The sequence below is a fragment of the Haliotis rufescens genome, unplaced genomic scaffold (assembly GCF_023055435.1).
Source record: "Haliotis rufescens isolate VD_foot unplaced genomic scaffold, xgHalRufe1.0.p SCAF_23, whole genome shotgun sequence".
In the NCBI taxonomy this organism is placed as follows: domain Eukaryota; kingdom Metazoa; phylum Mollusca; class Gastropoda; order Lepetellida; family Haliotidae; genus Haliotis; species Haliotis rufescens.
In genome coordinates, this window is record NW_025963924.1 from 12,449,995 (window position 1) to 12,471,850 (window position 21,856).

The window sequence follows — 21,856 nt, forward strand, 5'->3', positions numbered from 1 at the left end:
AACAATGGCAGTGTTTGAAATAATTTATAAACCCAACATGGCAGTAGGGCAGGCGACCCATAGATCTTGCCTGCCCATCTTCAAAGTTACCCGGGGGCACGGGTGGCCCAGTCGTCTAAGGCGCCGCGATTCGCTGTGCAGAGTTGCGGCCCGTGGACATGCCAGAAACCTATGATTGTGGGTTCGAATCCCGGTTCGCCCCGATTATGTTTCTAGGTTTGTCAGCACCATACCAGTGCTCGTGGGTTTCACCGAAGTGATAAACGTCTGAGACCTGCATCACTTCGGGCTTTCCTCCCACATTAAGCTGACACGCCGCGATGTTACTGGAATACTGTTAAAAGCGGCGTTAAATACAACTCACTCACTCACTCAAAGTTACCCGTCCGCATTCAGATATTATCAATATTGGAAAGACGTGAAAAATAAGATACACTATTATTATTATTATTATTATTATTATTATTGTTGTTGTTGTCCCTAAATGCCTGGTCACTTTATGAAATAAACTGTACATGTAGTGCTACTAAACTTCATGCTTCACATTCATCAACAGATCATGTCAACACCACGGATTAGTATTACCCTCAAATACTCAACAATAAATAAATACTTTTATCTAAAAAAATATATTCAAAGAAATCCACAAGAACAAAACAGTTTTGAATAAAGGGATGGGTCTAAATGTCACAGTTAGGCGAGTCCTCAGGTACTACGTCTTTGTGTTCTGCCATGCTTGCAGGTGGCGCTATGCTACTTCTGCCATTACGGGAAGTAACTCGATTAGTTCCTGTTGTATTTATAGCATATCACGATCTTACAAACTGATGATTCAAGTATCGTGTGTACAGAAGTATTGATGATACCGGTGAATCATTACAGCCCTATTAAATATGTATATGAAATCAGAAGATAACAAATATGTACTGTACAAATATTTGATTTATTACATTCCTGTATGGCAAGAGCCACCATACCAGAACTTGCCTGAAACTTTTCATGCACATTTCTATACCCTGCCATCCTTACTTTCAGTCTTCACTGATTGCCACTGTACAACTTTTCAAACCCTTCCCCCCTCAACAGTACAAAATCAGTATTCGTGAAGGGACCATTTTGTAGGTGATTTGGGTCATGCTGACAGCATCCCCATGCAGGAAAAGTCGTCACAGCCTTTGAATATCATCTTCCCGAGGCAAGAGAGTTAACTGACTATTAAAAGTCCAGTTTCTACCCTTGCCGAACTAGGCTGGTATTATGGAGTTACATTTTGTCTGGACTAACGAGTCTATGCATAGTCCAATCAAAATTGCGCACTGAAATCGAAATCCGGTTCGCAAACTGTCATGCAGATTTCGATCGATTGCAGGATTTGCAAAGCATGTGCACCGCCAACTCGTTGTCAGCAGATATTTTCCAAATTCTTTCATGTTTTTAATCAAGGTGCACACGTGATTTGATGCATTTCGCAATGTAAGACCAGTTTTATCACAATATAGATCTTGATTATCGATCAGATCGTCCTGACTGGGCGCCACCATTTTGTGTGAAGCAAACGCAAGTGATACGAGAGGTGGCATCTGATTGGTCCATAGGAGAGGCTTAGAAGGGACATAACTGGTAATAGCCACTGGTGGCGCTATGATCGAGCTCAGTAATTCCAGCCTAGTTCAGCAAGGGTGGAAACTGGACTTTTAAAGTCAGTTAACTCTCTTGCCTCGGGAAGATGTTGAATACATTCACAACTTACATCTCCAGAAACGGTAACATCTGCAGCGTTCCGTAGCACCAGTCATTAACACACATAAAACATCTTGAGCACTTTCAGATGCTGTCAACATTTACACACAGAGCACCGGGTCAGAACACTTGACAGTGACAGACAAGTGACTCCGGTCTTGAAACGGTTCAGTTGGAATGCACTGACATGTTTGAGGTGATCCCAATTGTTGCTGTCTGTTACCAGACCTGGCAGCTTGTATTCTGATTTCCTTCCTCCATCTTGGGTCAAGCAGGTCACTTCCAACAGACCACCACGCTAGGGTCACTCTCCATTCGCTCATCGAGCTCCTGCTGACTTATACCTGTAACCATGGCAACCATTCCAAAGTTAATATTGACAACACTGGCATGTTCTCATGCTTATGTTTCTCAATGGTGCCCTTGAAGGGTGTCGTAGATCATGATATCAATGTATCAGTAAATTCTGAATGTCGATACTGTTTCAATACAAATTTAAGAATATTGATACTAAATTAATAATTAAATTAATGGAGGGGTGGGAAGAGGGGGAGGGGGGAGGGAATCCAAGACAATACGCCCAAATTACATAAAATATCTTAAGCACTTTCAGATGCTGTCAACAAATTTAAGAATATCGATACTAAATTAATAATTCACTGCCAGTGAAAAGGTAACATTTATTATGATTACCATGGTTACGATGGACAATGAGAAGGCAGAAAAATCTATTTCATACAAGTTCATATTTAGCATACGATTGATTAACTGCAGATCTACATAGGTAATTTTTATCGTTGTTAATCTATTCCGATTCAGAATATTTATTTTTATTTTTAATCAATATATCAATAACGTGATAGTTTCCTTAAAGGGAACACTGACAGCACGCATACTTCCTGAAGCTGGTCCGACATATATAAGTACTGCCATGAAATAGATGTAACATGGCTGACTTCTGCATTGCAGTGGAAGTGTTCTGTTGTCAGAAGATCTGCTACCACTTCTCACCTACATGAAGCTATTTTCCGAAAATTTAAACTAACCTGAAGTGAATCTGAACGTTAATGTTCTTGAATACTGTTCCATCAATTTTTCAGCTGTCTGTAAATATTAGTTTCAGCCAGGCAGATTGGGGTTGATAGCATGATACAAATATAAACATATCGGGTTGGAAAACATATTTCCAACATACTTATATTCATCATGAAAACTGGATATTATTTTCCTAAGTCTGTGACAATTAAAAAACGTGTACGTACCATGCCGACAGCAAATTTCGTCTGTGTTATGGACTCCATTAAAATACTGATAGAAGGGCTGTAGTCTAGATGACTGGCCAGGCTCGTTTGGCAGTTTGACGGGGTACTTGTGAAGATGGCGAATCAGGCCATTCATCAGTCCAAACTGAACTAGTTTCCTGGAAGATATCAGCAGTGAACAATGGTGTAAGTACTCTATGAGTGAGTGAGTTTTGCTTATTGTTTGTTTGTTGTTTAACGTCGCACTCAGCAATATTCCAGCTATAAATAAATAATCGAGTCTGGACCACACAATCCAGTGACTGACATCATGAGCATCGATCCACGTAATTGAGATCCAGGACATGCATCAACCAAGTCAGCGAGCCTGACCACCCGATCCCGTTAGTTGCCTCTTACGAAAGGCATAGTCACCTTTTACGGCAAGTATGGGTTGCTGAAGACCTATTCCACCCCGAATCTTCATGGGTCGAGTTTTGTTTAACAGCATTCAGTTCTATCATTGAGTGTCAGCTTGATACGGGAAAGCCCAAAGAGATGCAGGTCCAACGTGTGAAGTCCATTTCTAGTGTCCCCATGATATAGCTGGACTATTGCTAAAAGTGGCTTAAAACAATACTCACTAACTCATTCACTTTTGATGATTGTGGAAGTGGTGGGTAACAAGGCTGATTCGTTAAAATTTAATAGATATGAGGGTACTTTAAGCTTTAATCTGTGAGTAATATCTGTATGTGAACCTTTGTCTGAATCTGAACCTAGTGCGGCGTACCTCTCGTCCACCTTGAGGGCGTGTGGGCCGATCCTGTTGCAGATGTCCTTGACAGTGGTCCCTGGGCTGAAGGAACAGTACAGCATGAACACATCGCAGAACGCTGGCAGAGAGTGACCTGGCAAGACAACACATATTCCATAAACACAATCATCATAATACAGCAGATGTTTTTAGAGCTTTACAAAATTTTACTAAACCATAAAAAACACCAAAATACATGGCTTTTAAATCACATTAGTCATGAAGTAAATCATTTCCTTGTTCACACTAGTTCCACTTTGTAGGGCGGGAACGTGTCCCCCTCCCCCCTAATACCCGACCCAAACCACTGTAGGTTTAAAGAGGGAACAAAATTTCTGATTGGGAATTGTTTTTCCACAGCCCACGCAAAAACTATTTAGATACATTTATCAAACAATCAGATCATGCATAAACTGAAGTTGACTGAAACTTAATCTTTACTCAAACATATACAAGTCAAGAAGGAATGTGTGCATCATTAGAAAGGAATGCAAACCTAAGCAACTTGTAGTGTAACCACTGAGCTACAGTGAGTTTTTGTCATTAAACAATATATCACGTAACTAACCACGGGTCAATCTCATTAATATCAGATCTTAGTTCTCACTACCGCTAAACAAAGATCTGAGGACATCCCATTAGGGGTCACGTCAGAATGACCTTTCATCCGACCAATCAGAGCATCGGTTACCAGATCATGAAAGTGACAGTCGGAATGTGATTTCTAATCATGCAGCCTCGAAAACGTTAAAACGGGGTATTCCGAACGATAGTTACGGGCTTAACGACTGAATCTATACAATCTAGACCATATATTAGCCATTCTAGAACTTTCTTTTGTTCAGGTTTCAAATTTTTAAATGAGAATTTGTCAAAATATGTTTCGAAGCGTAGTCACCAATTTGAAATTAGTGCCGTAAAGCACGAGAAAGCTGCCTTCTGATTGGCTAATGTAGATTTCTTGTCCATAATTCCATTGGTCGGTCCGAGTTTGCGAAAGGTCGGTCCGACGTGACCCGTAATGGGATGTGCTCAGATCTTTGTTTAACGGCAGCGAGAACTAAGATCTGATTTTAATGAGATTGAACCACGGGTAGTCCTGTGGGTACCCTGGTGCTACTCAGGCCCCACCCGACCCGACTACTTGAGTCACCTGTCCCAGCTTGGTTCTCTCAGTGACTATCGAAGAGTGAGTGAGTTAATATTGTTTTACAGCACAGTCAGCAATATCCCTGCTACAGGCTCTATCTGTCAATGGTCAAGTCTCGAACATGCAACTAACTAACAGCATGATCATTGATCCAAGCCTCTGAGGTATAATTACATACAATCTCCATTCAGTCAGTTCTACCTACAGGGTGGCAATCAACGAGTGAGTGAGTTGGGTTTAACGAGGCTTTTAACAGTATTACAGTTATATTGCGGTGTGTCAGCTTAATGTGGGAGGAAAGACCGAAGTGATGCAGGTCTCAGACGTTTACCACTTCGGTGAAACCCACAAGCACGGGTATGGTGCTGACAAACCTAAAAACATAATCGGGGCGAACTGGGATTCGAACCCACAATCATAGGTTTCTGGCGTGCCCAAGGGACGCAACTCTGCACAGCGAATCTAGACGACTTGGCCACCCGTGCCCCCTGGCAATCAACAAACTTGTCAACCTTCATATGATGCATTTTTCCATGTGAATATATCGGTATTACCTTTTCTTGCAACAAATTGGACACATTCCATCTGTAGAGCTTTATTTTCAAATAGTGAGTTGATTTCTGGAGTTACTGTGTATACATTTGAATACTACAATAAAAAGCAAAAATGAGTAAGTAAGTGAGATGGGTTTAACAATTTTTCAGTGGGTGTCACATTCTTGTGGAAGGAAAGCACAAAGTGTTTCGTTTGTTGCTAAAAGTCACACTCCGCAATATGACAGCGGTCTTTAAATAATCATGTCTGGACCAGACAAACCAGTGATTGACATCATGAGCATCAATCCACACAATTGGAATACGATGACATGCATCAACCAAGTCAGCAAGCCTGACCACTTAATCCCGTAAGTTGCCTCTTACAAGCATAGTCGCCTTTTACGGCAAGTATGGGTTGCTGAAGACCTATTCTAACCCGGATCTTCACGGGTCCAAAGCCCAAATTATGCAGGTCTTGGGCGTTTACCACTTTGATGAAACATATGAGTTCTGGGATTCAAACCCACGATCACAGGATTATGTCACATCTAAGGGATGCAACTCTGTACAGCAAATTGTGTTGCCTTTTACTACCAATTCCCAACAAATTAGAAAAGTAAACAGACACAACATAAATCTAATCAGTTCAATATAGTTTTCAATCAAATCTTCAGACACTGTTAAGTACAATACTAATTTCATCCACCTCATCTTGTCTTTCTGTTTGTTGTTTAACGCCGCACTCAGCAATTTTCCAGCTATATGACCACAGTCTGTACACAATCAAGTCTGGATCAGATGATCCAGTGATTGACATCATGAGCATTGATCTACGCAATTGGGATACGATGACATGCATCAACCAAGTCAGCGAGGCAGCCACCTGATCCCATTAGTCACCTCTTACAACAAGCAAAGTCGCCTTTTATACCAAGCATGGGTTGCTGAAGACCTATTCTACCCTTCACAGGTTCATCTTGTTGGTTGGTTTGTTGTTTAACGCCACACTCAGCAATATTCCAGCTATATGACGGCGGTCTGTAAATAATCGAGTCTGGACCAGACAATCCAGTGATTAATATCATGAGCATCCATCCACGCAATTGGGATCGATGACATGCATCAACTAAGTCAGCGTGCCTGACCACCCGATCCCGTTAGTCGCCTTTTACGACAAGCATAGTCGCCTTTTACGGCAAGCATGGGTTGCTGAAGACCTATTCTACCCCGGAATCTTCATGGTCATCTTGTCAATTACTGACATTTAACATGCACATGATATGAGTGTTTATGTAGCTTACCTGGAAAATGGATATCAATTTAATCACAGTATAATGTCTGAAAATAAAATATATCAAATATTAGAAAGGAACAAAATCAAAGTATTAGTGCACAGTAGAAGTCTGTTATTCCAGATCCTCCATATCTGGATTGCTTACTGTGAGGAACTTATAACAAGCAGAGAATCTCACCTGAATGTTGTTTCATATAAACAATGTCAACGCGAATTCACAAAATATTTGATTTCAAAAGAAACTTGGGTGAGATTCTATTTACCATCCAAAATAATTATTTCAACTTTTTCAGTTTGTTATCTAAGTAATTTCTTATGTGTAAAAGTACAGCTAACCAGCTTCAGTGGCGGAGACATTAGTGATGTCACTTGAAAGTGGTGTTATGGTAACTGATGACATCCCAATGGTCTCCGAAGCATTGTGATGCAATTTCATTGCAGCAATATCTCCTAGGATATCACCCAAACAATATCTCCTGTACCTTCTTTGAGTGAGTGAGTGAGTATGCCTTTACGCCGTTATTAGCAATATTCCAGCAATATCACGACGGGGGACACCATTAATGGGCTTCACACATTGTACCCATGTCGGGAATCGAACCCGGGTCTTCGGCGTGACGAGCGAACACTTTAACCACTAGGCTACCCGACCTCCCCGCAACTTCTTTGAGAGGCATTTAGAAGTTGGAGTACTTAGTCAGGATGAGATTTATGGATGAACAACTTCTTTATTACAATTAGGAGCAAAATTATGCCTGCTTATTATCGTCTGTGTCAGTCTCATGTTTGGCTATTTCTGTCAAGCAAAAATACTGGTTAAGCCAGCGCCCTCTGTTGGCAGACTGCTCCATGGGTAGCCAGTTTTGGATGACAAATAAAAGACATTACTCCTTTAATGTTATTCATCAATATGGAAATTTGTTAATCTGGCATTTTGACTGGACCCTGTCCTGTCCAGATTGAAGGGGTTTCTCTATCAATGAGTACATCCCTGTCTACTGCTGGTGGACAAACGTTCTATTTTAGGTTTTCTATTTAACTCTAAAATTGTCCCCCCCAAAATGATCTCAACCTGCTTACATCAGATTCTGGAGGCAGGCTTTGACCAAGTTGATCTCGACATCAGCCTCCGCAGCAATCCTGGCAACATGGGAGTAGCCATCGACATAGTGCAGAATCTGGACAAAAACAAAAACACATCTACTGTACTGATACTGACAGTAACAAACTGGCACATGATTCAAGTGAAATGGCATCTTCCCGAGGCAAGGCGTTAACTGACTATAAAAGTCCAGTTTCCACCCTTGCTGAACTAGGCTGGAATTTTGGCTGGACTAACGAGCCTATGCATAGTCCAATCAAAATTGATTAACGAACTAGACACCCTGTTCGTAAACAACATGGATTTCAACGTACAGATTTCGACTGAAGGATTTGTAAAGCAGGTGTACCGCCTTCTGGGTGTCGACAGATATTTGGAAATCTTTTCATGTTTTAAATGAAGGTGCTCAAGTGATTTGATGCACTTTATTATAGATCTTGATTATCGATCAGATCATCTTGACTGTGTGCCACCGTTTTGTTTGAAGCAATTGCAAGTGATATGCGAGATCTGATTGGTCAATAGGAGAAACATAGGTAGGACATAATTCATAATAGCCACTGGTGGCACTACAGTCAAGCCTGGAAATTCCAGCCAAGTTCAGCAAGGGTGGAAACTAGAATTTTAACTTCATATCACTTCAAGGAAACCAGTCTATTGTTTCCGTCACCTGGAGGGCATTGTTGATATCATTCGAATCCAATTTTGACATAAGGTCGAAATGACCTCACACTAGAAAAGATGTCAGTGCTGAAGATTGTTGACGTCATTTTGAAGAAGGCAGTCGTAATCTGAGGCGGGCCCAAAAGGATTAAGAAATAATGGGTAATATAGAAATTATTATACTTGCATGTGCGTCATATATGAGGGAACACATAGCTAATGAACACAGATTATTATACGACCACGTGTCATACAGATTTTATGAAACTTGTGTAAGAATTCACAGATTACCTTTGGTCTCCCTCAGGAAATACAAGAATTCTGATACCTATTTCGTAAAATCAGTATGACACATGGTCATATAATAATCTGTATTCATCAGCTATGTGTTCCCTCATATATTCCCTTCAGTATAGCCTCAGAAACATGGTGACAGGCAACTGTAAATCTCTTGTGATAATGCTCAGCTTTTGTGTCATAATCATGATTGTCACCACATTCCATGTGTCCTGAGTATCACCAGCAACAAACAGTAGCAACTGTGGACAATGATGATTGCATTTTCTCATACACTGATGACTGAGTCATCTGTGTGGTGAGAGCAACTACATTCACTTACTGACTCACCCGTTGTATGATGAGATCAACATTCACTGACTGACTCACCTGTGGCGTGGTGAGAAAAAACATTCACTGACTCACCTGATGTGTGGTGAGATCAACATTCACTGACTCACCTGATGTGTGGTGAGATCAACATTCACTGACTCACCTGATGTGTGGTGAGATCAACATTCACTGACTCACCTGATGTGTGGTGAGATCAACATTCACTGACAGACTCACCTGTTGCGTAGTGAGAACAATGTTCACTGACTGACTCACCTGTTGCGTGGTGAGAACAAACATTCACTGACTCACCTGTTGCATGGTGAGAACAAACATTCACTGACTGACTCACCTGTTGCATAGTGAGAACAACGTTCACTGACTCACTCACCTGTTGCGTAGTGAGAACAACGTTTACTGACTGACTCACCTGTTGCGTGGTGAGATCAACATTCACTGACTCACCTGTTGCGTGGTGAGATCAACATTCACTGACTGACTCACCTGTTGCGTGGTGAGATCAACATTCACTGACTCACCTGTTGCGTGGTGAGATCAACATTCACTGACTGACTCACCTGTTGTGTGGTGAGATCAACATTCACTGACTCACCTGTTGCGTGGTGAGATCAAGGGGGAATCCCATGACACTCTCTCTGTCTCGGACCAGTATTGGCACATCGTAATCCTGCACGAGTGGAGGGTCGGATATACATGGCGCCACCTTCAGGTATATAGTACACGACTCTCCTGCCAAACAATATGCATTGTTAGTGTTTGAAACAAGAAATAAAAGTCAAGGGGGCCTTGTCATTATTTTAGTATTCAAACTTTGGGAGTCCCTTGATTATAATATTATTGCAGATGAATCCAAGATCTCTCATAATTTCTAATATTCTATTAGGCTTTAAAAAACATAAGAATTGGTTCTCAGGCAATGACCTTTGAAAATATAGTTCGGGCTGACGGGCTTTGTTATTTTTTTTTTGCTTGTTCAAACTAGTACATAGTACTAGTATGTTTGTTTGTTAACGCCGCACTCAGCAATATTCCAGCCATATGACTGCAGTCTGTAAATAATAAGAGTCTGGACCAGACAATCTAGTCATTGATATCATGAACATCGATCTACGCAATTTGGATACGATGACAAGCATCAACCATGTCAGAGAGCCTGACCACCCGATCCTGTTTTTTTTAGTCGCCTCTTATGACAAGCATAGTCCCATAGACCAGCATGGTTGCTGAATACGAATTCTAACCCGGATGAACATGGGGACTGACTTGGTAAGAAATCTTTCCACACTTAAACAACACTTGCAAGTCTAAAATTGTAAACATGGTTTCCCAAGCTTTCCAATAGTTTTTTTAAACAGTTAACACTTTCCACTTAAAACATGAATAAAATTGGTGTGTGTAAATATGAGAGTGAATTACACTGCTTTTAGGAAAGTATGACAAGTACTGCAAGTAAACTAACTGATGGGGATGGCACAGTTTCCATATTTGTTGAGGTCTGTCAGGATGCTTGTTATAATCTTTGGTATCTGCTGTCTCTTCTCCTCATAGAACAGGAAGCCACTTTCAAGCTAAAGAAAACAAATATGCACCAATATCAGGCTCGTACCCCACAAATATATCCAAATCATCCCAAGCAAGTCTACAATTTTTTGGCAAGGCTCGATTTCATCAGTTTCAGGCTGAAAATGAAGAAACTCTCTTGGCTCCTTTATAATATATATCATACAACAATTTAATTAAAAACATCATTACTTAAGAAATATTTTCATTTCAGAGACTTAATGTCCGTCTACCGTTAGACCGTCTAGTGGTAGAGCATCCGCCCAGAGAGAGAAAGGCCAGGAGTTCGATCCCTGGCCGCGTCATACCAAAAGATGTTAAAAGATGGTACTTGTTGTTACTCTCTCTGGCGCTTGGCATTAAGGGGCTAAAACAAGGACTGGTCGGCTCAGAGTCAGTATATGTGTCTGAGTGGGGTATTCATGTTAAACTGCGGCATGGTATCTCAGTGAGCTGGCACTATAAACCGGCATCGGTCCGGACTAGTATAAGCAGCCACACACATACACACACACATGAACATGCACATCGCTAAATAAGTGCAATAATCTTGGATGCGATGTTAAACCCCATTTCATCTCACCTCGTCTACAGTTAGGCCCAAATCAACCAAGGCGCCAAATAATAATTCCCATAATTCCAGGATAACATTTTGATAGAACATAATTTACCTCAAGTTGAGTGAAGTAAGCTGCTAGTTTCTTTACAACTGATCCAAAGTTGCAAGTGCGAGAATCTTTGTCAAACACAAAACACAGGTTAAACATCAGAGCATTCCTCTTGTACTTGGGGTCATCAATACACACAGGGCAGCCCACTATCTTCAGATTCCAAGCATTTCTGTCAACAAGAAAAAAATTGATGCACAACTTGCAATTCGGGCATTGCTCCATTATGAATGAGAACATGATGGCTATGTTCGTAGGTAAATCAAAGCCAAAAAAACAACGGAACATCTCCAATTCTTAAAGGCAAGTCTTGACACTGTGGCAATGAGAAAGAGAATGGCTTGGGGAGGTATACTAAGCGGTCAAGTAAGCTGAGCTAGGCTTCAGCAGAAACTAACATTTTTTGTCCACTAGTCCATATAATGATAACATATAGCAAAACCCTTAAAAATGGCAGATGTCTACTAGTCCTTATCATGGGTGGATACAGAGGGGGGGTGCGCACCCCCCTTTTTATTTCGAAAAAAATCTTTATTTCTGTATAAATTACCACCAAAGACAATAAATAGATCTTAATTGTGCACCACCCCCCTTTTAAAAAAAGTTGTATCCGCCCATACATATAATTCCTTAACTGTTGGGCAGTTTGGCAAGAACTGTAGGACTAGTGCCAATTTCACTGCCAAATCACTGGGTAGGGTCGCATGTGATTGATTGGTGTGTTACACAGATGGACAAGCGGTGACCATTGTGATGAATAGGGATGTGTTCGGGTGAGGTATTTGTTGAAGTTTGAAACTTTGTTCTGAGGCGTTTCCACACCAGGATTGAAGAAGGAAGAGAGATGCATTATGTGAGATAGGATAAGCATATTAATATACAATTTATTATAAAATTTCCAAATGCCCATTTTTACATAGGTTGTGCCACTAGCTCCTCAAAGTTGAGCAATGAGATTAACATTCACAAGCTTATTTCAATCAATCACAATCAATCTTTGTTTGGTACTGAAGAGGCCACAGGCATATATGCTCCTCAAAAGAAGTTAAGGACCAACCAATTTATTCATGTTACTATAGTTAATCTGTCATAGCATGTTGAGGGTGGTAAAAGTATATATAAGTATACAAACACAGTGATAAGTCTGTTCTGAAGTTCCGGTTTGGTGATGATGTAAATATGTACTGAATCAAACACCTCTTTGCTCATAAAATCTTCTGGCACCTGAAATGACAAAGAGTGAGTGAGTGAGTTGGGTTTAATGCCGCTTTGAACAGTATTCCAGTTATATCATGGCGTGTCAGCTTAATGTGGGAGGAAAGCCCGAAGTGATGCAGGTCTCAGACGTTTACCACTTCGGTGAAACCAGGAGCACGGGTATGTTGCTGACAAACATAATCGGGGCGAACCAGGATTTGAAACCCACATTCATAGCTTTCTTGTGTGCCCAAAGGACACAACTCTGCATAGCGAATTGCAGTGCCTTAGACGACTGGGCCACCCGTGACACGAAATGACAAAGAAGATGCAAAATCAAACATGTTTTATCATGTTTATGTTTGTTTGACATCATCTTGGTCAATTGTCAAAAAAGAAATAATTTCTTGCCACTTATGTCAGATTACAACACATATTCATTACACTCCAAACAACATATTATACTTGATTTACAGTTTATTTGGGTAAAAGTCCACATGGATTTGTTCCTGGTTCAAAAAGGTACACTACAGCGTCTTCTGAATCAACATGACAGCTTCATCAGCCTTGAGTCCAGCTAGGACTAGTAGACGTAGTTCATGTAGTCACAGGGGCACAATGCATTCACCTGCTTGCTCAAACTGTTTTGTAACTATCAAGACATACACCATATGTCAGTGGTTATTCCGAGTGAGAATATAGATCTAGAATCCAAGGAACCTATATGAAATGGATAGGGTGGTCAGACTCAGTCAGTTAATTGACTAATTGTGTGTCATCATATTCTTATTAGATCGCTGCTCTTGATTTCAATCGCAGATGTGTCTGGTCCAGATTAGTTATAGACCGCCATCATATCGCTGGAATTTTTCTGGGTGTGGCATTCAACAACAAAAAAACAAACAAGCACTGTATGTATAGATCTAGACTATGTAGTCACAGCTGTATTTGCTTGTGCATTTTGGTATCTTTGACTTCTTTGTTTATATTTGGTCTCTGGTTAGATAAAAATTTCTTCAGCTGAAAAAAACCCATGAGAACAGGGTGGACCTTACACATATTATAGGGACAGGGGGCAGGGAAGCGTTTATTCCTTTCAATCAGCTATTAATCACTGTATGCATGACCAGATCGCTTGAAAGTGCACCTTAACTTACGGTACCTAAATACTTTTTGTTAGGGCTCTTGTCAAACAATTCCTAATCGGACATTTTGTACCTATCTCTTGAGACTGTCAGCGCGTACCCAGGTAAGGTTGTGTAATAGGGGGTTGGGTGAGTACCCGCGTTGTTTCCTAAATTTGGACTCGTCGTAGCCCAAATGGACAACCAAGTGCATATAACTTTATTATTATTTATTGATGTATATGTTGCATATTACCAACTCGGACATAAAGCGACCATATTAATATCTTGCCTGGTATGTTATCTTTGGACCAGCAGTTGGATGGAATTCACTAAAGAAGATGCACTTGATCGCATTCATCGTGATCGCGATCGCGAACACCTTGATTTAGAGTAGTCTCCCTTGGTAAAGTGAAAACTAATGACTAAAACGGAATTACGTAATTTTAGTTATTACATATTTGTAAGAATTACATTCAGCTGATATTGTATACATGTCTATTAAAAAGGACAAGTAATGTTCTTTAGTATTCAATTTATCGGATAAAATACCCCGATTATGATAACTGTGTTGGAAATTTGAAGATCATAATCCGTTATTTCTTTACGTGTAATAATTTTATATCTTTTTCCAGAAATCTGCTCAGCTGATGCCAAATGCAGACGACAGTTATCGCCGCGGCCTATTTCGTTTTTTCTTGAATATTATAAGACTGTGTCACAAAGAAGTTCAATTTTACACAGATTTACTTCTTTATCACAATGGTTGCACACTTTGTTGCTCTTTTCTTTACAGGATTCATCGTTTATACCGCCGCACCCGGCTCGAGTAAGTGAAAACACAACGGATGGGGATGTTTGCATGCTGCGTTGTTACAGTTTGTCAGCTTATAGGCTTGTTCAGCTGATACCCCATTTTACAAAACATGCATTCTTCGTTCGTTCTTCCACGGGCACTATTTACACCATACTAGCCAACAGTTACGCGACCATCATCCCTGACAACAGGATAAGGCACTTACTTCCAAGTGCCCCGAAATAGGCAATTGTCTCGTCAAGAAAGACCAGGTCTAGGCCTAATCAAACGGGGAACTATCTATTACAAACAAACACACGCATCTTTAGTTTAAGTGTATGGTGGACTATGCTTATATTTATGATACTGCATGGTTATATGTCATTTTGAAGCTGTTCAATTATTTGTCTTTACCTTACTGAATAAGGATGTATTAGACTATTAGGCCTAGAGTTATATTGGAGACCTATTGAGTACCACCTTCTCATTAGAACAACAAAAACATGCTGAAACATGGTTCTTCAATTCTAACTAGCTTTAATTTATTAAGTAGCAGTAACTTAATCTAACTTACACAGCACTTATAGAGACTTGGCACATTGTGTTGAATGCTAAGACTTGCTGGATTATTTATCTCGTTATCTGGTACACAATTATTGGTTGCTAAATGTAATACATACAATTGTCATTGTCAACAGACAAAAGAGGCAAATGTGGTATATAATTAATCCAGTAGTTCCAATTTATTTAAGTGAGGTATCTTTATGAGTATTGATAAGAAACAGCTAGGTTGCCATAGTCAGTTTTGGCCCTGTTCCACATTAATACGTCCTTATGAAATGCAATGTCACTATGGGATGTTGCTCATGATATTAATCACTAGTTTTCCTGGTCCGGACTCATTTATTTACAGGCTTTCAATGACATAAATGGAACATGCTCTTATGAATTTGTTTAAGATAAAACACAGCTGCAATGAGCTATTTATTTCTAGAATAGATAGAGAACTTGCGACAGTGCTTTATCAGGATTTAAAGATGCAGTTGTGAGGGCTGATTGTTCCCACAACTGTCACTTTTTATCCTGATAAAGTCCAATCACAAGTCCTTTGTCTTAAAACATAGACAAATAAGACCACCTCCTTGGTCTAGTGGTAGAGCGTCCGCCTGGAGAGCAGAGGGCCTGGGGGTTCGATCCATGGCTGCGTCATACCAAAAGATGTTAAAAGATGGTACTTCTTGTTACCCTCTCTAGCGCTTGGCATTAAGAGGCTAAAACAAGGACTGGTCAGCTTGGAGTCTGAATACTGTGTCTGAGTGGGGTATTCATGTTAAACTGCGTCATGGTATTTCAGTGGGCTAGCGGGCGGTCGGGTAGCCTAGTGGTTAAAGCGTTTGCTTGTCAAGCCGAAGACCCGGGTTCGATTCCCGACATTGGTACAATGTGTGAAGCCCATTTCTGGTGTCCCCTGCCGTGATATTGCTGGAATATTGCTAAAAGCGGCGTAAAACCATACTCACTCACTCACTCACTCACTCAGTGGGCTAGCACTATAAATCAGCATCAGTCCGGACTAGTACAAACAGCCACACACACACACACACGTGCATGCACATCGTTATAAAAGTGCAATGATCTTGGACGCGATGTTAAACCCCATTTCACCTCACCTCAATATAACCAAATACTTCAGTTCCACTCCAGGGATATCATGTCAACATATACTGATATATACAGTTAATGTTTCATGCAAACTGCACTTTTAACTCTGCTCAAGGCACATGCAGCTCAATGAGCATTCACCTCACCTCAATATAACCAAATACTTCAGTTCCACTCCAGGGATATCATGTCAACATATACTGATATATACAGTTAATGTTTCATGCAAACTGCACTTTTAACTCTGCTCAAGGCACATGCAGCTCAATGAGCATTGACATACATATAAAGGGAAAGATGATTGAACGACACCCATTGGAATAGAGCTATGCTCTAATAACTAATTGTAACACAGTTACCAAAGGTCACATGACAGTTTTGTATTAAAAATATATCTTATGTTTCAGGCTTGTTTTCATGGCATCCGACACTGATGGCCATTGCAGTAAGGATATTTTTCTAAATCTATTCAGTAATAAATTTGTTTTGAAGGAAACTAAACTGAATTTACATATTGTCAAGCTTCTTGCACATGAAAATTTTCACTTTGACTTCCATGGCATGTTCTCCATTTAGTTAGTCCATATATCATGTGTTCAGCATGTACAGTGAAACCTTTATGTTCACAAAATAACTTTCAAGATAAAAAGAAACATATATTTGAAAGCTTGATTGCTTTTTGTCAAACATGGATCTTCTCTGAAATCAGGACAGGACAACTTGTTGCTTAGTATGAAGAATATACACAGACTGATGCTACTTTCACTTCCTTTCAGTTCCTGCTGCTGATGTTCGAGGGCTTATTGGTGTTTTCTCCAATCAGCTCCTTTGTTCCGAGACAATCCAGAGCCACAAAGGTCACACTTCACTGGATGTTGCAGGTTACCTCCCTTACCTGTGCTATTGGAGGATTTGCAGCGATCTACTACAATAAAGAAATAAACAACAAAGAACATTTCACATCATGGCATGGCCTTATTGGTTTGTCAGCCGTTGGGTATTCTTGTATGCAGATGCTGGGTGGATCTGTGTTGAAATACCCTGCCCTTGCTAGCATCCTAAGAATAAAATTAAGACTGGCAGATCTGAAAATTGTCCATGCTACATCGGGATTAGTGTCCTTCATTCTTGTGTGTACAAGTTTTATGCTTGCTATGTTTTCTACCTGGTTCTGTAAGAATGTGACTGGGACAACATGGTATGCTTGTCTTGGCTGTATTTCATGTATCTTGTTCATCATCATGAATCAGATCACCAGTGCATATTTGCCAAAAGTTAAATCGAGGAAGAGAATAACACAATGAAAGAACAATATCTTGTCACCATTTTTGCTTATGACATTATCATGAGGTGTAATTTTCTTGTTTCAGTATTGTACACATTTTTTCGATGTATGACTATTTTAGTGTAAATTTCAAGTAAGGACTAAACCTCTGATGTGCCGTTTCATTAATTACTTTGAGCAACTTGGATTTCATTCCTAACTGTATTATGTCTATTTGAAATTCATTGAAGAATGCTTATGTGTTATTATTTTGAACAATTCACACTTGTAGATTTCTTTTCCTTTTGTTTTGCATGTCTTGATAAAACTATTTTGTAAACCTTCATATAACATTGAATAAGGGTCATGTGAAGTTTTATTAGTGCCAATTTCAATGTGTTATATGAGACACAATTAAATATATTACCAACTTATTATTAATTGATTGATGCTGTGTTATTTTCATAAAAAATTGAAATAGCCATGGCCTTTACAGTCACTTTTAGGCACTAGTATGAAGGGGGCACGGGTGGCCCAGTCGTCTAAGGCGCCGCGATTCGCTGTGCAGAGTTGCGTCCCTTGGGCACGCCAGAAAGCTATGATTGTGGGTTCGAATCCCGGTTCGCCCCGATTATGTTTCTAGGTTTGTCAGCACCATACCCGTGCTCGTGGGTTTCACCGAAGTGGTAAACGTCTGAGACCTGCATCACTCCGGGCTTTCCTCCCACATTTATCTGACACGCCGCGATATGACTGGAATACTGTTAAAAGCGGCGTTAAACCCAACTCACTCACTCACTCACTCACTCACTCACTCACTCACTCACTCACTCACTAGTATGAAGCCTGAGTCTAGTAAACTTTCTTCTGGTTAGTAAGATCAGCATATTCTAGTCCAGTTACTAAGACTAAAATCTACCGAAAATAATGCCAAAATACAAGTTCAGGCTATGAGACTAAATATATTTGGTGCTGACTGTCCATTACCTTTCTGTTACTTGTAGCCCATTGATGTATTCCAGTGCTTTCAGTGATAGCCTGATTATTCCATATCAATTTCATTCACTCTTATCTACTTCCAACATTGTCATCTGCTAATTTAACATACATTACTGTCAGTGATATCCATGAGACATCTTGGTACGGTCAGTCTGTAAGATTTATGAATGTTGTGTTAGTGACTGTGTAGGTGTAATGTTGACATAATTATTTGATGATTTTTGTCCATAATCATGATACATGAGAATGTTGTGCTTTACATTCCACCATATATTTTTCATATGCTGAATTGTCTGCTGAATGTTTTTGATGGAAAATAGATGTTAGATGGTATTGTGATTTATTATATATTGAACTGTTCAGTCAGTGTCTATACTCTTCTGCAAATGGTAACCATGTGCAGACAAGAATATTTAGCTCCTAATTGCAGTGTTGTTGATGTAAGAGTGAAGGAATTGGTTCAATTTTCTCTTGGTTATGAGAGTACCAATGTACTGTGGGGAGTTGCCTCCCTTGGGCATTCCAGTCTCTTATTACCATGGATTTGAATCCAGATTTGTCTGATTCTGATTATTGGTTTGCAAGCACCATACTCAAGCTGGTTGGTATCACAAAGTGAAGTAAACCACTTAGACCTGTATCACTTCATGCTTCTCCCCCACATAAAGTTAACACACTTTGATATAGCTGAAAGGTATTTAGGCTTATAAGAAAATAAGAATTGGTTCTCAGGCAACGGTTTTTGAAAATATGGTGCGGGCGGCGGTGATTTTTTTTTCATTTTTTGGGGGGTGTGTGGTTCAAACTAGTATGTAACAAATAAACAGTTGTATAATCAATAAACTATTGTGTACAATCAACCTGATGGAGGGCCTCCCTACATAAATGTATTCCTTGATGAGTAAAATACTGGAATACAGTATTTGACTACTGTTGAACGTTTTTCTTTTTCTTTTTTCTAAATGGAAATAAAAACGAAACGTGCAGCAAACTTTATAGGCAGTGCCTGAGAACCAAGACTATTATTTTTTTAGGCTTATATATACTGGGATAAACCCAACTCCCTTACTTGAATATATACTTCAAAGCAAGGATTAAATTAGTGTTAGGTAATATGATCTGACAGAAAATTGGAATTTATGAGCTGAAGGCTGGTTCTGTGTTGGTGTTTCTGTCATGTTAGACTGTAGCTTAAAGCCATTTACAGCTTGCAAAATGTATTCAATTTCATGTTATTTGTATTAGCAGCATTATTAATGGCATAATCATGATAGCCTGGAAATGATTTTCTTCAGATTCCAGATTGTTTATTGGTGTGAGTGAATATTTTGACATTTGATGATTGTTGTTTGTTAAAAGGAATACCTATTTTGAAAAAATACTTTACTCTCTAATTTGTAATATCCTGAATCTAAAACCATGTGCTATCTCGCATTACTTTTCACATGTTTAAGATTTCTGGGACTTGATATTGTAATTTTGCTATGCTAAAATTTATATTAAATCTTATGGCTTAAAGAGTCTTTTGTCATTCTTAACAGCACATTTAATGATCTGTTGTTTTTTTAATTACTCTTTTCAGTTTCATCCTCATTGTTAGTCATGATCTCAGTTGTGATAGTGTTTCTTGAATATTCTCTACATTTAGCTCATCAGAAAAATGACAGAAAGAAAATCTGCATGTGAAGCCTCTGTAGTTTACAAGGTAAACTTTTATGACCTTTAGAGGGCAGCACACAGCATTATCAGCCAGGCTGTTTGCCCTCAGTGTGCATCAATCAGCTTTTTAATTTATAATGTCATCAATAACCTGGATGTGATCTCCGGGACTTACTGAAGGGTGCAGGCTAAAACGGCACCACAGCAAAACGTCACCGATTTTTCGGGCGAAAACGGCACCTCATTTGGAGAAAATGGCTACTATTTGTGGGTCGAAACGGCACCTCTATTTTAAATAAGGATAAGAATGATTTATGTAGTAGAATATATGCTTTGTTTACACACTTTATTATGACGGGATATTCTTATCGAATGCAACACATCGGAAGGCGATTGTTGAATAATTGTGATCTGACAACACCCTGTTTGCATCATAAATACAGTTTCAGCTTGACGTAGAATTAATTTGATTGTTAGGACATAAAGCACTTAGGATTCCTTCTCATATTATTTATAGTATGTCAGCATGTATTTCCCAGAACAAGCATATTCCAGTACATACACGAATGTTCTCCGTGACTCAATTGTACTAACATTGTTGACGATAATGATTGTGTACATATAAAAAAAAGATCGACTTGTTTGGAATGTCCCTCTGAAATTTGTAATATTTGTGAATCTATTTTATACCAATGTTATTCAGCATGTTCAAGGTTGGGAAGCAAATGTTCCGATCCAGGGGCCTGTTCCACAAAGCGATCTTAGTGCTATGATTGTCGTAAGCCTATGTTAAAGTATGAGAGTTACGATCATCTTAGCGCTAAGATCGTTTTGTGGAACGGGGCCCTGGATCCCGGATTTACGCAAAGTGTGCACACCGAATTTTATGTTTATACCTCCGTAAGGCCATCCATATTTTTATGTGTTTCTCATCTCCAATCTCTACGAGCCAGCTGGCGAAATACATAAATTTAAAAAAGCATCAGCTGTATTTCACTATTGTATAACTTATTTTATGAAATGTTATAATTTAGAGCACTTGGTAAATAGTCTTTAAATGAATTGATGACGTAGATCGAGTAGCTTTGCTACGGAAACGATTTTTTGATAAATATAGCTGACGAAATATCTGTGTCTTTTTTTGAATGTGCAAAGGTAGGAGTATTTTCTATCACACAGGGAGATAATTTTCCACAGCGGCGGGGAAAATGTAGATAGGAATACCTGTTTTGGTTCAGTCGGAATGAAAATGCAGGGCGTGCGGGAGAAAAATTAGCGGACAGCGGAAACGCAATATTATGCTGAAGTCAATTCTTATAAATTAATACATCAACAATAACAACGAACAAATTGCTAATTTAATAATTAATATAACAAAACTAAACGGCAATAAGAAATCTGAACATCAATCAAGGCCCCGTTCCACAAATCGATCTCAGCACTACATCACTGTGGGGCCCTGCGCAATAATACAACACAAACCCCATCACTCAGCCAATCAGTCCGTTAGTGGGCGTGGCCTTATTTTCTTCAGGTTTTAGGGAATCATAAACAATATTAACGCAATAATATTGTTTGGCCCTCCAATCAAATGCCATGGAATAACTTACAATTTCTTTACTAAACGAATGAACCTGCTTTTTTGCCGAACCAAACGCATGCGGATGTCAGAACTATGTAAAACATAAACATGAACTATGTTACTGATATAAGGGCGATGTGACGTCATAAACGTTTGACGTCATAGAGGATTT

The 21,856-nt window shown here is 39.5% G+C and overlaps 2 protein-coding genes across 2 annotated transcripts; one reads left to right on the forward strand and one right to left on the reverse strand.

Moving 5' to 3' along the window:
- Positions 1–1,614: 1,614 nt before the first annotated feature.
- On the reverse strand, positions 1,615–14,129 carry LOC124133093 (GATOR complex protein NPRL2-like). The gene is made up of 11 exons (XM_046497340.2): positions 14,015–14,129; positions 12,534–12,625; positions 11,405–11,573; positions 10,633–10,741; positions 9,766–9,902; positions 7,859–7,956; positions 6,786–6,822; positions 5,503–5,596; positions 3,775–3,892; positions 3,003–3,160; positions 1,615–2,084 (listed from the first exon to the last, which is right to left on the reverse strand). Exons 1-11 carry the CDS (start codon positions 14,081–14,083, stop codon positions 2,017–2,019), a joined length of 1,149 nt encoding a protein of 382 aa, XP_046353296.1. The 5' UTR covers positions 14,084–14,129; the 3' UTR covers positions 1,615–2,016.
- A 233-nt stretch (positions 14,130–14,362) lies between these two features.
- LOC124133094 (transmembrane reductase CYB561D2-like) lies at positions 14,363–18,083 on the forward strand. Its single transcript, XM_046497341.2, has 3 exons — positions 14,363–14,551; positions 16,588–16,625; positions 16,957–18,083. Exons 1-3 carry the CDS (start codon positions 14,485–14,487, stop codon positions 17,482–17,484), a joined length of 633 nt encoding a protein of 210 aa, XP_046353297.2. The 5' UTR covers positions 14,363–14,484; the 3' UTR covers positions 17,485–18,083.
- The last annotated feature ends 3,773 nt before the right edge of the window (positions 18,084–21,856 follow it).